General features: G+C 50.3%; 1 protein-coding gene across 1 annotated transcript in view; it reads left to right on the top strand.

Annotated features, from left to right (window-relative positions):
* The window catches only part of PTPRF (protein tyrosine phosphatase, receptor type, F), a 296,593-nt gene that overhangs the window by 213,016 nt on the left and 70,067 nt on the right, over positions 1–13,510 (top strand). The window contains exons 9-13 of the mRNA XM_009884676.1: positions 563–574; positions 7,809–8,078; positions 10,853–11,434; positions 11,989–12,122; positions 13,132–13,276. Coding sequence (XP_009882978.1) covers positions 563–574; positions 7,809–8,078; positions 10,853–11,434; positions 11,989–12,122; positions 13,132–13,276 — 1,143 coding nt within the window. The remainder of the gene's footprint in view (positions 1–562; positions 575–7,808; positions 8,079–10,852; positions 11,435–11,988; positions 12,123–13,131; positions 13,277–13,510) is intronic.

Here is a 13,510-nt window from a genome sequence, read left to right as displayed (position 1 = left end):
TCATTTCTTGCATACTTGATAAAATTCGGATCTACATATTCGCTCTTCCCAGTGTCTGGTCAATGGGTTTAAAGTGCCTTTGCCATCATCTTTAGAGCTGGAGTGAATGCGTGGGAGGACGTCAGTTGGTGTGATGGCTGGAGTCCCTTGCTCTGTGTGTGTGTGTGACTGTTTTGCACATGTAAACATGTCTGAGCTTCAAGCATCTGGCCCAGCGCAGGGCCACCCCCGAAGCACCCTCCATGTGAGTATGTGTGGGATGTGCGGTCCCCTCCACCCTGCCTCCACAAGCAGTGAGCAGGTCAGGGAGACGGAGGGGCCGGCCCAGCTCCGGGCCAGAGCGGTGCGAGTGCGGCGCACTCTTGTCCACGGCATGGAGTGGTGTGTGTGCATGGTGGGAAGTCATGGCTGACCTCTGTAGTCTTGTCTTGTCGTTTCAGTGGTGTGCGGACAGATGAAGCTTGGCCTGTTTTTACTCTCTGTGTTTTTCCTTGTCTTTTTTTATTCCCTCCTCATCTTCATCGCACTCTGCCATCAAACAAAACAAACTTTCATCTCTCAGATCAGCGAGAAGGTTGGTCCTTTTCACTTCTTATCCATCTACAGTACGCCACGTCAGATGGGACTTTTCCAATAGATAGAGGAGAGCCATCCCCAAAAGGGGAGGGGGCCCTACAGACTCTGTCTCCCTTCCAGGCACGGCAATAGTGTGCCTGCTGAAATCTGCTTACTGTTTGCTGTGACTCTGGTGATGGCATTGATACTTTGCCTGCATGCCTTTGTTGCTTGAGATTTAAAATGCGCAAAATATATCTTGCATGCAAATACCAGCCAGGGCAGTTTTGTTCAAAGGTAGGGTGGGAAGAAGTGCATGCTGCTGTATGCGGGGTCCTTTTCTAACCCATTACCTGTGCTAGGTGCCAGTCTAATACCTCTAAACTACTGCTGCTTTCTGGCCGGAGATCAAGAGCAGTCTTTGGAAGCAGGGATCAGAATGATCTCCAGTCTCCTCACAAGCTGCTAGGGAGAACGGGTTCCTCAATTTCTCCTGTAGCCTTAAAAGTGTTAACTTTCTCTAGAGGTGAAAAGCTTACTTTTGATCTCGGCTGAAAAAGAACCCAGCATGCTGCCCTCCATTGCCACAGGGCAGCAGGGGCAGCTGGCTGAGAGATGCAAGGCCCTCGTGCTGAGGCAGCTTCCCTGCTCCTCAGCAGTCCCCGCTCTGGGGGTGGCCGGTTCTCCATGCTCGGACAAGGACACTTTGCATGAGCAGGTCTACCTCGCCTTTCTTCCCTGGGGCTGGGTCTTTCTCTTGCTGGCAGGAGAGCAGAGAGCTCTGGCAGTGGCCTCAGCCTTACCTGGGATGGCTCAGGGAGACCCACGGCGACGTGCGCAGGAGCTCGTAGTCACTCAGCAAAACCTGATCCGTGTTTTGCCCTGCTCTGTCCCAGTGCCCTCGGAGAGCCAGAGGTGAATAAAGGACAATAGTGAAAGGCAACTCCAGCTTTTAAATTAAATCTAGCTCCAGACCTAGCTTGAGGCACTCATGATTTCATGCTGAGGAAAGCTGGTGTTTTTGGCAGAAGTCCTGAGCTAGTTTCCAGAGATGACTCCTTCACCAAACAGGTACTGTGCAGGTCCGTCCCTCCACTCACGCTGGAGGAGAGGGATGCTCGCAGCAGCTCTCCAGCCCGGCGCTGCTCCTAGGTGGCACGGGGAAGAGACCCTTGCTCCTCTCACACACGCCATCAGGCAGCTGCATGAGTTGATCTTATAATCATCACTGGAACAAGTTTTAACAAGTTGTCATAGCAGTTGTTCCAGTACACTGACTTCGCTCCCATTTCTCTCCCTGGAACGTGCTCTCATTTAGATTGTACTGAGGCACGGGGCCCTTGTTGTTTACCCTCTAAAAATAGATTTCATAGAGGATAAAATTACCTGAGCCCAAGACAATGATGAAAAATGAGAACAAGGAAGAAAAGAGAAAAACTTAAAGCCAAGGCCCAAAGCCTCCCAGATTTCAGTGAATTTGGAGCACTGCTGTGATGGCTCAGGCACCTCTGGAGAATAAACCTTTGACAGGGCACTTAAACGTTTTAGCCGCATGGTTTAGCTGAGGGGAGGCAGCTGAGAATGGATATAAGCCAGCAGGAGCAGATAATTTCTCAGTCTTTGTGTCGACCCCTCCTTCCCACCCCACCAAAAATACCCACGTACACAAATATTTAATGTGGAGCCAGAAATTAGTTTCTAAATATTCCATTGGGATTTGCTGTGCTTGTAATTTGTTTGGCACTGATAATTACATCTTACATTTTTCCAGCTTTACTTAAAACTGTGTACTGCTCACCCATGCATTTAATTATTGCTCTGTGACTGCTACAAGGTTATTTATTAACGAGTTATTTTATCTTGATACAGTGGATCTTTTCTCTTATTCCCCTCCTTAATGTTGTGTTATTTTCATCAGAGAAATTTCAGAGAGTGAATGCAAATTGCATAGCTCCACAATCTTGCTCTCCCTTACTTTGCTATTAGTATGTCAGTATGCTGAATGCTGATGTGTCTCCAGTGCTGCACCACTGTAATGATATATCCTCTTTTATATGTGGTTGTCAGCGCAAATAATTAGACCTAAAAGTTATAGCTGAAATATAATCCAAAAATGGCAAGGCCCTGTTTTGGAAATTGTCTATAAAATGTCAGCACTCAAGGATGCATTGGGAGCATAAATAGTACAGCATTGTTTGAGCACAAGATTAGACTGTAAATGCATTTTTTCTGGTTCCAATTTTTCCTCTCCTGCTGTTGATTCTGTCAATAGATTGTGAGACTCCAGCAACTGCCTTTCCATTTGAAGTCCTTCCCTAAAATGATAGCGCTAGGGAGAGATGAAGGGTGTCTACAGATGAGTAAACCATGCAGACCGATGATCATGTTTGAGGATATCTCCTAAATTCACTCCTTCCTGACTCTGAGGAGGTGGTTCCTGAGGAAGGCAGGAGTTTTGGGCATGGTAGAACTGTGGCGAGGGTGCAAGCACACCCCGTGCACCAAGGATCCTCTGGCTTGTCTGGCTGGAGTAAAGAAATTGGGCAGTGTCACCTTCTCAAAAGAACGCCCCCACATCACTCCCTACTATTCATCCCAGTCGGGAGGTTGGAGCAGAGCCCTCAGAACTTGCCTTTGCTATGCTGCGGGCCAGGCAGAAGCAGCGTAGCCCAGGCAGTGCTGGTCCTCCTTCAGAGCAGACGGAACTTCAGACTGCTGCTCCTTCGTGCAAAGGAAGAGCAAAAGGAAGAGGATGTCAGGACAGTGGTGGGACCACAGCAGCTGGGATTGCCCCAGAGAGGAGCAGAGAAGGGTGCAGAGCACTGGCACCATTGCTGTGGGGCAGCACCCAGCAAGCCTTCGGTGGGGTGTCAGGAGGGGGAGGATGGACCCCAGAGTTAGGTACCAGCTGGGCACAGTGGGATGGAAATCCAAAAGCAAGAGCAGGGAATTAAAGGTCCCTGCATCTCTGCAAGCTGGAGGGAGGGGTGTTAGCGTTGTCGTTTGCTCAGCTATACTGTGGCCAGGACAGCCAGCAGGAAAAGCGGTTTGGTTTCCCCTTCCCTAGCAGCACCGTGCAGTTTTCGAAGCACGAGCAGTCCTCCCAGCACTGTTGTGTTTTCAGCAGAGCCTTGCTGCATGCCAGCAGTGTCTCAGCATGCGAGAGGGGCTAACAGCGCTGGCCTGTGAGCCCTGAGCACTCATACCCAGAGCTAAGAGCTCAGATCCTACGATTCTTGCAGACAGCAGCAGGGAGGGGGGGTGTCCCTCGTTCTCCAAGGGGGTAACGTCACCCTCAGAGGGAACCTGAGACATTAGGAAACAGCCACTCCTGTGGTAAAAGGAGCCAGGCAATCGATTCATGCTCTTTGCTTTCAAGGCAAGGAATGTGCATGTTAATGCATGCTGAATTATTAATGTTTCTCAATCTCAACCTTTGTGGCTGTTGTGTTGCCTGCTCCCCTCCTTCCTCCCCACGGTCCCCCCAGTGAGTGTGGAACCAGTCCCTATGCTGTCCTTTCTCCTTGTCCTGTGGGATCCAGGGCACTGGCTCAGGTTGCTCTACACTGCTCACCACTCCGGGGTTTCACTTCTCTTCTCAGGGAACGCTCTACAGGGAGGCGTGCAGAATAGTGGAGAAGCACAGAGCCCTTACGATGCCTGTTCTTGGGATGAATGACAATGAATCTCATTTTTGACAGTCTGCTGGTTTAACTAAACCTCTAAATTATACTATTGTCCATTGAAATCATTTTAATATTCACAGTAATTTTCCCTGTGCTGTTCTTGCAAAACCTCCAAACCACCTTCTCTGATCTTTATCCAAAAAGAAGATTAAAAAAAAAATATTGCAAATTCTTGTCAAGAAAATTGTCATAAAAAGGGAAATTTCATTGCTGCAATAAATGAAGAACAACAAAAATTTCTGGAGCACTTAAGGTAGCATCATGGGCTGTGCTAGCCCATGTGATTTGAATTGTAAATTGGACAGAAATTCTAAGAATGCTGCTTTTTGAGGAGTTATACTGATTTAAATTATTACCAAACTCTTATGCTAGAAAAGCAAGTGACTTAAATCACTGGCTTGAGCCTGAGGAATGTGTTGATGGTGCTCTGCAAGCTGCTGTGCGAGCTCTGCCAGCTCTCACTAATGCTAACTGACAGCATCTCCCCTTCTCCCTCTGTACTGGCTGGGACGAGAAGCTGCCAATTATCCCCCAAGAGGATGGGAGGCTGATGGAGCCCATCCCTTCCTTCGCACACGCTCCTGCCAGACTATCGTCCAGGCCAGATCTCTCACCAAAGGCATTGCCCTGACCCCCTCCCACCTCCCGTGTTGAGAGCTGACCCCTACACGTGACATCCATTTTTAGCAGCTGCAGTGCCTTGGGCACCACGGCTCTCCGGCACGGTGCAAGGAGCCCATCTTAGCAGGTTTGCTAGTGCGCTAATGAGGGGAGGCCAGCTCAGCCGTTCTGGGTCGCAAAAATACACCACAGAGGCCTGTTTAACTGCTCATCTGTTGCCAGGCTTGAGAGCTGAGACCCTGCGCAGCTTCCTGGCATGCCACAGGCTGCAGTGTGCAGGAGGCATGGCCCGTGTCAAGGTCGGCAGTGCTGCAGCCTGGCCACCCTCCTGTATAGTTTGATCTGCAGGAGACTTTTCCTTCCCATTCATCCCTTCCCTAGGCACACGGACATGCCAGCCTCCTCTGCTGCTCCCCTGTGGGTAGGACAGGGGAGACCCACTTCTGAAGCGGCTGAGCCCTTCTCTTCACCCTGCAAAGCGCTGCCGAGAGAGCTCCACGCCCCTTCGGAAGGGCATCTTCCCTCTGCTGCCCACAGGGAAGCAGGGGACAGTGGGCTGCTGGCTTCCCCAGGGAGAGGCAGCTGCAGCGCCCACAGGCACTGCCTCTGCAGGACACGTCGAGGGCGACACATCACCGATAGGGCTCAGCATGGCCCCAGGAGCACCCTGAGACGCAGGGACACAGTGCGGGGTGCAGGGGAGTTTGCAGTGGGCTGTTCTGCCTCTGGTCTCACATGGCTAGGAGTCAAAATCTGCCTGTGCATGCTGGGCTCTGACCTTCCTGCATGACCTCTTGTCCTCCAGTCTCGTCTTCCCTTGTCCCTGTACATGAGTTACCATGCACCTTCCCTCTCCCTGCCCTGCCCTCACTCGGCTTTCTCTCTGACTCTGCAGTGGCCCCCAGTGCCTGCCAGCCTGTTTGCCCGGTGCATGTGTGTGAGTGCTCTGTGCATACCTATGGCTTTATCCTCAAAGTTTGCTCTTTTTTATTTTAATACAGTGTGGGTGGGTGGGTTTGGTCCTTGGATGGGGACGGAACTTGAACAGCTTCTACCTGAAATAATTCGACACCATGTTCATTGGAGAACGAAACCTGACTCTTAACGAATGGTGCTGGGATGCTTTGGTTGGAAATACACACCATCATGTTAAACCATTGCCATGTCCATCAGGTTAACTGCGTATTCTCATGACTGTGTAGCACTCGAGTACACTTTCAGTTCTGTCTTATTTGGGGAGCGCTGCCCCGTCAGTCAGGTAACGCCTCACTGGCGATTGCTCATGTAGCTATTGATTTGAGATTTAATAATTGATTAAAAGAAACAACCAGCAAGACTTTGGATTTAGACATTAAGAAAAAAAAAAGAAACAAAGCAAGTTATCCTTCCCCTGGCTGGTGAGGAGCTAATGAGCCCTGTTTTGTCACCGAGACGATGTGTACTACACACACGATGTTGACAGTATTGTCTAATTTATCACAAAGTCTTAGCTCTGTTGTACATGCTAGCGTGGGGGCTTCTGTGTTCAGTCTATTTCTGCAAGCCTGTTGGTTTGGGGATGAATCATCAAAGAGAGCACTAGTGAAATTTGATTTGGGAAGAGTCAGCTTGGCAAGCGGAGCTGACACCTCTGCGGCTTTACCGTCTGCGGAGACACCGTGGTGGCAGGAGCCAGGCCAGCAGAGCCGCGTCCCCCTGGACTCCCAGTGCCCCTGGGGCCGGTCGCGCCTGCGGCATGTTGTAAGCTGGCACTGCTCAGGCTCCTGCCTGATTTCCACCTGCCCCCAGCACTGCGGCTGTTTGCTGCTCCGCCAGCCCGATGCACTGATGGAGGAGCATAATTGGCAGGGAGAGGCTCCGCAGGAGCCGGTCAGTCGTGAACCCAGACGATGCTCTGGGGCTGCCTTTCTGGTGGAGGAGGCTAGAGGAGAGCAGGGCTGCTGGGCGAGACACGTTCGAGCAGTTTCCCTTTTTAACTACAGACTAAAATGAGCTTGCCCAGAGGAGACAAAGATTTACCGAGCACAGTTGTTTCTCTACCCTTGCTTAAATAGGCCCATAACACTAACCCTGAAGAAGGGGCCTCATTTCTCAGTGTCATTTTCCTGACGGGAATGCATATGGCAGGCAGCTTTAGAGCTTTATTGTAGCTGAGAGTTGCTTACAAATAAGTCTTGAATGAAATACCCAGCAAGGGATTGATATGAAGAGAAGCTGTGCAATGAAATAAGGAGGAATACATCTCCTGAAGTGCTGCCACAAAGGTGGGGAGGGTTCTGCCAGCCCAGCTCTCTTCTGTCAAAATGGATATGATCTCACATCTGTCAGGATTAGTTTTCTCCTGCCCAGCAAGGTGATCTGTTCAGGCCCTGACAATGTCACGCAGCTCTGGTGACTACTTTTTCTGAGCCAAGGTAGAACCTGAGTTACATTTTGAAAGGAATTATATTTTATTTAGCAGCACACGTGTGCTAATTCAGAAAGAAACCCTTCTGCTGCTCCTGCCCAAACCCTGCGAGGTTTAGGAGACAAGTTGCTTTACTCTAGAGCTAATAAATTGAGCAGGTAATTCCGTTTTGCAGAGCTTCAGTGGGCCCTGCACAGAGAGAGTGTGTGACTGGCATTTGTGCATGCTCTCTAATTAGAGGGTTGTAATTTAAGTGGAGGAATGTTTCATGTTAGTAATATGATTTCAAAAGGCTATGTTTGGAGGGAATGGATTGAGCCATCCCTTAATGAGTTCTTCTAATAAGATGCCAGTGGCTAAGGAAGGAGAGCAAAGTGTGTGCAATTTGGCAAAGCAGGGAACAGCTTTTGCACTTCATTTTATCTGTCCCGAGGGATAGACAGGCAAAATTGCTGAAACCCCCTCACATACCCCCGCAATGCAACTGAGTGCTCTCTGCTGGTTCTGTGACCCTACTAGCTGTCTCCTCCTTGTTTCAGTGCGGCGTGTTGCTCCTCGATTCTCTATCCCTCCAAGCAACCACGAGGTGATGCCAGGGGGGAGCGTGAATCTCACATGCGTGGCAGTAGGTGCTCCGATGCCCTATGTGAAGTGGATGGCTGGTGTGGAGGAACTGACCAAAGAGGATGAGATGCCCGTCGGTAGGAACGTCCTGGAGCTGAATAACATCGTGCAGTCTGCCAACTACACCTGCGTGGCCATCTCCTCCCTCGGCATGATCGAAGCCACAGCCCAGATCACTGTCAAAGGTAAGGAACTGTTCCTTGTGGTGCTCCTACTTGGGTTTCAACAGTGTAGCCCTTTGCCAAAGTGGTTTTGGGTGCACTCAACTGACTGCAGTCTGCTGTGACTTTTCCACCTTGCAAGGGAGGTTCCCAAGCCCACAACTTTGTTTTTTCCCACTCACAGTATAGCATTTGCTTTGGAGGTTTTTTCCTCTGTCCTTACACGTGGCACAGTGGGAGACAGGCTTGTGTCAGGCTGGGTCCCTGTTATGCCGCAAGGGAACCTCGTTGGGTCTGTGCTTAACCCAGCAATTTCTGGGTTGCTGCGTGCATCAGCAGGATCAGTTCAGCACAGTGGCAGGCCCTGAGCTGTCCTGGGGCAGGAGTCTGGCTGTCTGCAGTCAGAGAGCCGTTTGCACAGACATCTCCTCTTGCAGTAAGAGCAGGACAAGAAGGTTAATGGCAGCAATGTGAAGTATCTGTGGGACTCACCAGAATGAGCATCCTGCCCCCCTACAGGAAGAAGCTGTATGCCTTCATTTTAAAACTGTTGTATATTTCTCTGTCAATTTTCTTTTTTCCCTTTGTCTTTCTTTTGTTGCTGTCCTTAAGGCATGCTTCCTGCTGCCGTTTCACAGGTAGCTTTGCCCCAAAGAGGATGTTACTGTTGATTGCTGACCACCAGGTACAGGGCAGCCCACCCAGACAGCTCCCTAATGGGAGGCTGAAGTACTTGTCCTGCCTTTCCCATCTAGGACCAAGCAGGTCCACACTATCCCTTTCCTCCTCTCCTTGCAATTGATTTGTAACTCAGATTTTCACAGATATGTTGTCTTTTGAGTCTGTCTGTTCTTGTAGGCCCCCTCCTGCACTATGGCCACCTTTAGCACTGAGTCCCTGCTTGAACAAATCACAGAATTGAGTGTTAGCCCTCTCTGACCTGGAGATTAACAGCAAATTCTCTTTTCCCTGGTGCTAGTCAGAGGATGCTTTTAACCTTCACTGCATACTGCTCGCTTTACTCACAATGCCTGCTAGTTAGTACCTTTTCCAGCTCCCATTTTCCTACAGAGCACAGGGGTTGCCTTGGTTATAGTGCATACCCAAGAGTGGATGGAAGAAAGAAGCACGATGGGGAGGTGGTTTGGATGTGGAGGGAGGAGGTGGGAATCGCACCACTGCATTGATGGTTCCCAGTATTTACCTCTCTGTACCTGGGACGACTCTGCCTCGCTCTCTCTTTAGCTGAGGTGATGCCCACTGCTGCCGCAGGACTGCAAAGGCCCCCATGACAGGGAGTGGTCCGCTCAGCTCCTTTTAGCCCTTTGTTGTCCTCCTTGTTTCTCTGTCTTTTCTGCACCTTCGCTCTGGATATCTTATTGCCTCTGTCCCTAACTCCTTCACCCGTTGTTGCTTCTCCTGTGCTTGCTGGAAAGTAGACCGTTTGCAGAACAGGCAGGAAAAGCAAGATGACACAGCTGATTGCAGTAAGTGCATCGAAGGTACCAGACCTACCTCTTGCTCACGTGCAGGCTGCACACCCGAAAGCTGGCAAGACTCAAGCTTGCAGCTCTACAAAGGAAAGGATGGATGAGTGTCATCTGTCCTTGAAAGCCTGAGGGAGGCTGCCGATTTCTTGGATCCTCTAGGAAATGTGTTGCTTAAGGCTGTAACATTCGGTGGGATGTGTTTGCCCTCCTTGAGTCCTCCATGGGTAGTGGTACAGTGTCTGGTGGTGAGTTACATGACCTTCCCTCCCATGCCAGCTCAGCCCTCACCGATTTCTCAGTATTCATGTTGCAGTAGCACTGGAGCAGGCATTTTCCTGAGCTAAACAGCCTGCCCTCCTCAGCTGAGCCATGTGGAAACTGGAAACCTGATGGCTTTGCCAAAGAATGAAGTACTTGAGGATCTTAATTTGGGCTGAGCATTTTTCCTAGTTCCTCGTCAAGCACAGCTGCATTACAAGTCACTAATGACTTTAACTAGAGTGGTTCGTAGGAGGTTTAAACTTACTGTAGACTCTAATTCAGTCATTGTCTTAAAGTATTTGTGTACTCTGCAAATCTCTCTCACACTCATTCTCTTTCTTTGTTCTTTTGGTGAAATGGCAAATCTGGAAATGTTTGCTTGCAGTAGTCGCGCTCTCATTAACACTTCAGAGATGTCAGTGTCACAGAGTTCTTGTGTAACAGTTTATTGTCTGGTTGCAGTTTGACACACCACCCAGTGAAATAGTGGATGTGAAAGTTGGTAATTTCTCTGGCTGTATCCCTCCTTGCATGTACTGTAATACTTACAAGGCATTCCCCCATCAACCCATCTAACAGCACTGTCCATGAACTCCCTATGGCCTAAGATGCTGTCTCTATGGAAGCAGGAGCAAAGCTCCAAATTACCTGTGGTGCTCTGATTGCTTCACTGTATCCCTTTGTAAATCAGCTGTACACCTGGCTTCTGGGGCCAGCCCGGCCCAGTAAGCCCCTTCCCACTGCCAGGTGAACCCCCATGACAGAAACATTCCTGCATCCCCGTTGAATTACCTTTATTTAGCCTGCTGCTGGTAAGTGCGTCAAGCACGTCTAATAACATGATTGCTCTGTTTATCCTTCCATTAAGAACCACTTCAAGCAATATATGGTAATATAAAAATGCATGTTCTAGAGTATGAAATGATTTCTGCCTTTTAAAGAAGAATGTTAATGGGAGGTGGCAGCTCCATTTTTATCCCCGTGCACATTGCAGGGTTTGAGCTGACTGAATTATTTAAATCACACCTCTCTGCCTTCCAATTGCAGCACTGCCAAAGCCTCCAACAGAGCCATTAGTGACTGAAACGACAGCTACCAGCGTGACCCTCACCTGGGATTCGGGCAACTCTGACCCCATTTCATATTACGTCATCCAGTACAAGCCCAAATCCTTGGAGGGTCAGTTCCAGGAGGTGGATGGTGTGGCAACAACTCGCTATAGCATAGGTGGGCTCAGCCCCTTCTCAGAGTATGAGTTCCGGGTCATCGCAGTCAATAACATTGGCAGGGGTCCCCCCAGTGAGCTGGTTGAGGCCCGGACAGGAGAGCAAGCTCCTTCGAGTCCACCCCTCAAAGTCCAGGCACGGATGCTGAGTGCCAGCACCATGCTGGTCCAGTGGGAGCAGCCAGAGGAGCCAAATGGACAGATCAGAGGGTACCGCGTTTATTATACCACCGACCCGCATCTGCCTTTGAGTATGTGGCAGAAACACAACACCGACGACAGCCACCTCACCACCGTGGGGAGCCTCATCACAGGGACCACGTACAGCATCCGCGTCCTGGCCTTTACTTCAGTGGGCGACGGGCCCCCCTCGGACATCATCCAGGTCAAAACACAGCAAGGGGGTACGTATGGAGCGAGGTGCTGCAGCTCTGTGTCCACCCTGGTGTGGCTCAGCTGTGTGTCTGATCTGCACCAGGAATCGCAATTGCACTTGGTGCTCAAATGGTTGTTTGTTAGAGTGGTATCCCTGCCCCACAGCCATCAGATTTAAGCTATCAGCTTCTCCTGGGGAGCTGGTATCAATCTCTGTACAAGTAATACAGCCCTCAGTTTTGTCTGGGATATGATGGCTAACAACGCAACACGAGGTCCTGGGCATGAGCCTATGCACCTATGCCAGGCCCTTCTGGGGTGTGAGTACACATGTGGAAGGAAGGAGCTGGGATGCAGTCAGGGGCTGGAAGTGAGCACAATTCCCGTAGTTAACTGCCTAGGTCCCAGAAGTACTTGCTTGTTGCCTGGGCTGTTCCAAGAGCACAGTATGGGGGACAGGGAAGAAGGGAGGGTCCAGAAGGAATGAAAGATGATCCTCACAAGGTGAAACAGACTCTGCAAAGCCGTGTGGCTCCTTTCCCTGCATCTGCCTCCTGACACTAACTATGTGTTTGGTCCCCAGTTCCTGCCCAGCCAGCTGACTTCCAGGCAGAAGCAGAGTCAGATACCCGCATCTTATTGACGTGGCTGCCTGCCTCTCAGGAACGCATTACCAAATACGAGCTGCTGTACTGGGAAGGGGAGGATGGCACTCAGGTGAGGATCCGCCTCTGCGTCAGCAGCACTTGGGACTGGACATCACAGTTCAGCAGCTTGCGAAGGGTGTCTGCTTGAGCTGGGGTGACAACGGGACTGTTTCTTCTCCATGTTTCTTCTGTCTCATGGGTGTGTGATAGGAGTATAGCAATCTCTGGCTTCTGTGTAAGTGACCTCAGCAGTGCTTGTTGATGCCCAGCAAAGTAGCTAGTGACTTGTTTGGGACTGGAAATGCTCCAGACTACCATGACGCCTTCCCTGAGGAATCCTTACTGCTGGTGCCTTTAAACAGTTGTGCAGGCCAGCAGGGCTTCCAGGTGGGTCTGAAATGGCCTCCAAAATGTGTCTGCAGCTCCAGGACTGGTTATACTTAAGGAGCAGATGGAAGGTGGCCTAGAGAGAGCCCTTCCACATTTACTGTCAGGTCCCTAAAAGAAATCCAGCTCTAAATGTATCAAAAGTAGTGCTGGCTGCAGGACAGCACAGTGAGAACTGTGCCATGGCAGCATCAGTGTCCCCTGGTCCTCTCCTCCTCTTCCTGTGTTTATAGCGGCATGAAATAAGTGCCCTCCAGGTGAAGGGGCAGCAAAACAAGTCCTTTACCAGCACTGTTTATGTGCATTAAAGATGCCGACTGCTCCAGGACAAGGGCTTTACTCTGTTTCAGAGGCAGACGTTGTCTGTTGGGAGGAAACAAACTCATGTGTCCTGTGCCCCTTGTCTGAACTGTGTAGCTACACCCAGCATTCCCACAAAGCTGTCTGACAGTCAGTGCAGTCTGGACACCAGGCAGTGTAGCCTGGCTTTCAGAGAGGTCTGCTTCCCTGCAGAGCCCTTGTATTTTAACGGAAGCTGCAGGAGTGCAGCAGGTTTGGCAGGGTGGCTGTGGCTTTCTAAGGGGCCAGAAAGAGTGATGAGGCTACCTATTCCCTTGGCATTGGGAGCCGAGCACCAGCTTTTCTGTATTCTCCAGCTACACCAAATAATCTTGTTTCCCTTTATTTGCCAGCAAAAGGTGGAGTTTGACCCAACATCCTCGTATGCTGTGGAAGGTCTCAAACCAGACACTCTGTATAAGTTCCGTCTGGGAGCCCGCTCAGAGCTGGGGGTAGGAGTCTACACCCCCACAATTGAAGCCAGAACTGCCCAATCCAGTAAGTGTCTCACACTCTACACTACTGAAGATGATGCAAAAGCAGTCCAGTTTCCATCACCTGGGCACGGAGTAGCTCGGTGCCTCTGCCCTTGTGGGTCTGCAGGGATGCTGGCATGCAGTTTGCTAAAGGGTGTAATGGGGAAAGTCAGCTGGGGTTTTGGATCAGGGCTCTTTGGCAGAGGGGGTGCACCCAAGTGGTAAGTTCTTTCTTCGTGTCCCTTTGATCGTGCTG

The sequence above is a fragment of the Charadrius vociferus genome, unplaced genomic scaffold, assembly GCF_000708025.1.
Source record: "Charadrius vociferus isolate BGI_N301 unplaced genomic scaffold, ASM70802v2 scaffold163, whole genome shotgun sequence".
NCBI lineage: Eukaryota > Metazoa > Chordata > Aves > Charadriiformes > Charadriidae > Charadrius > Charadrius vociferus.
Note: the sequence above shows the minus strand (reverse complement) of the source record. Positions and strands in the feature narration are given on the sequence as shown.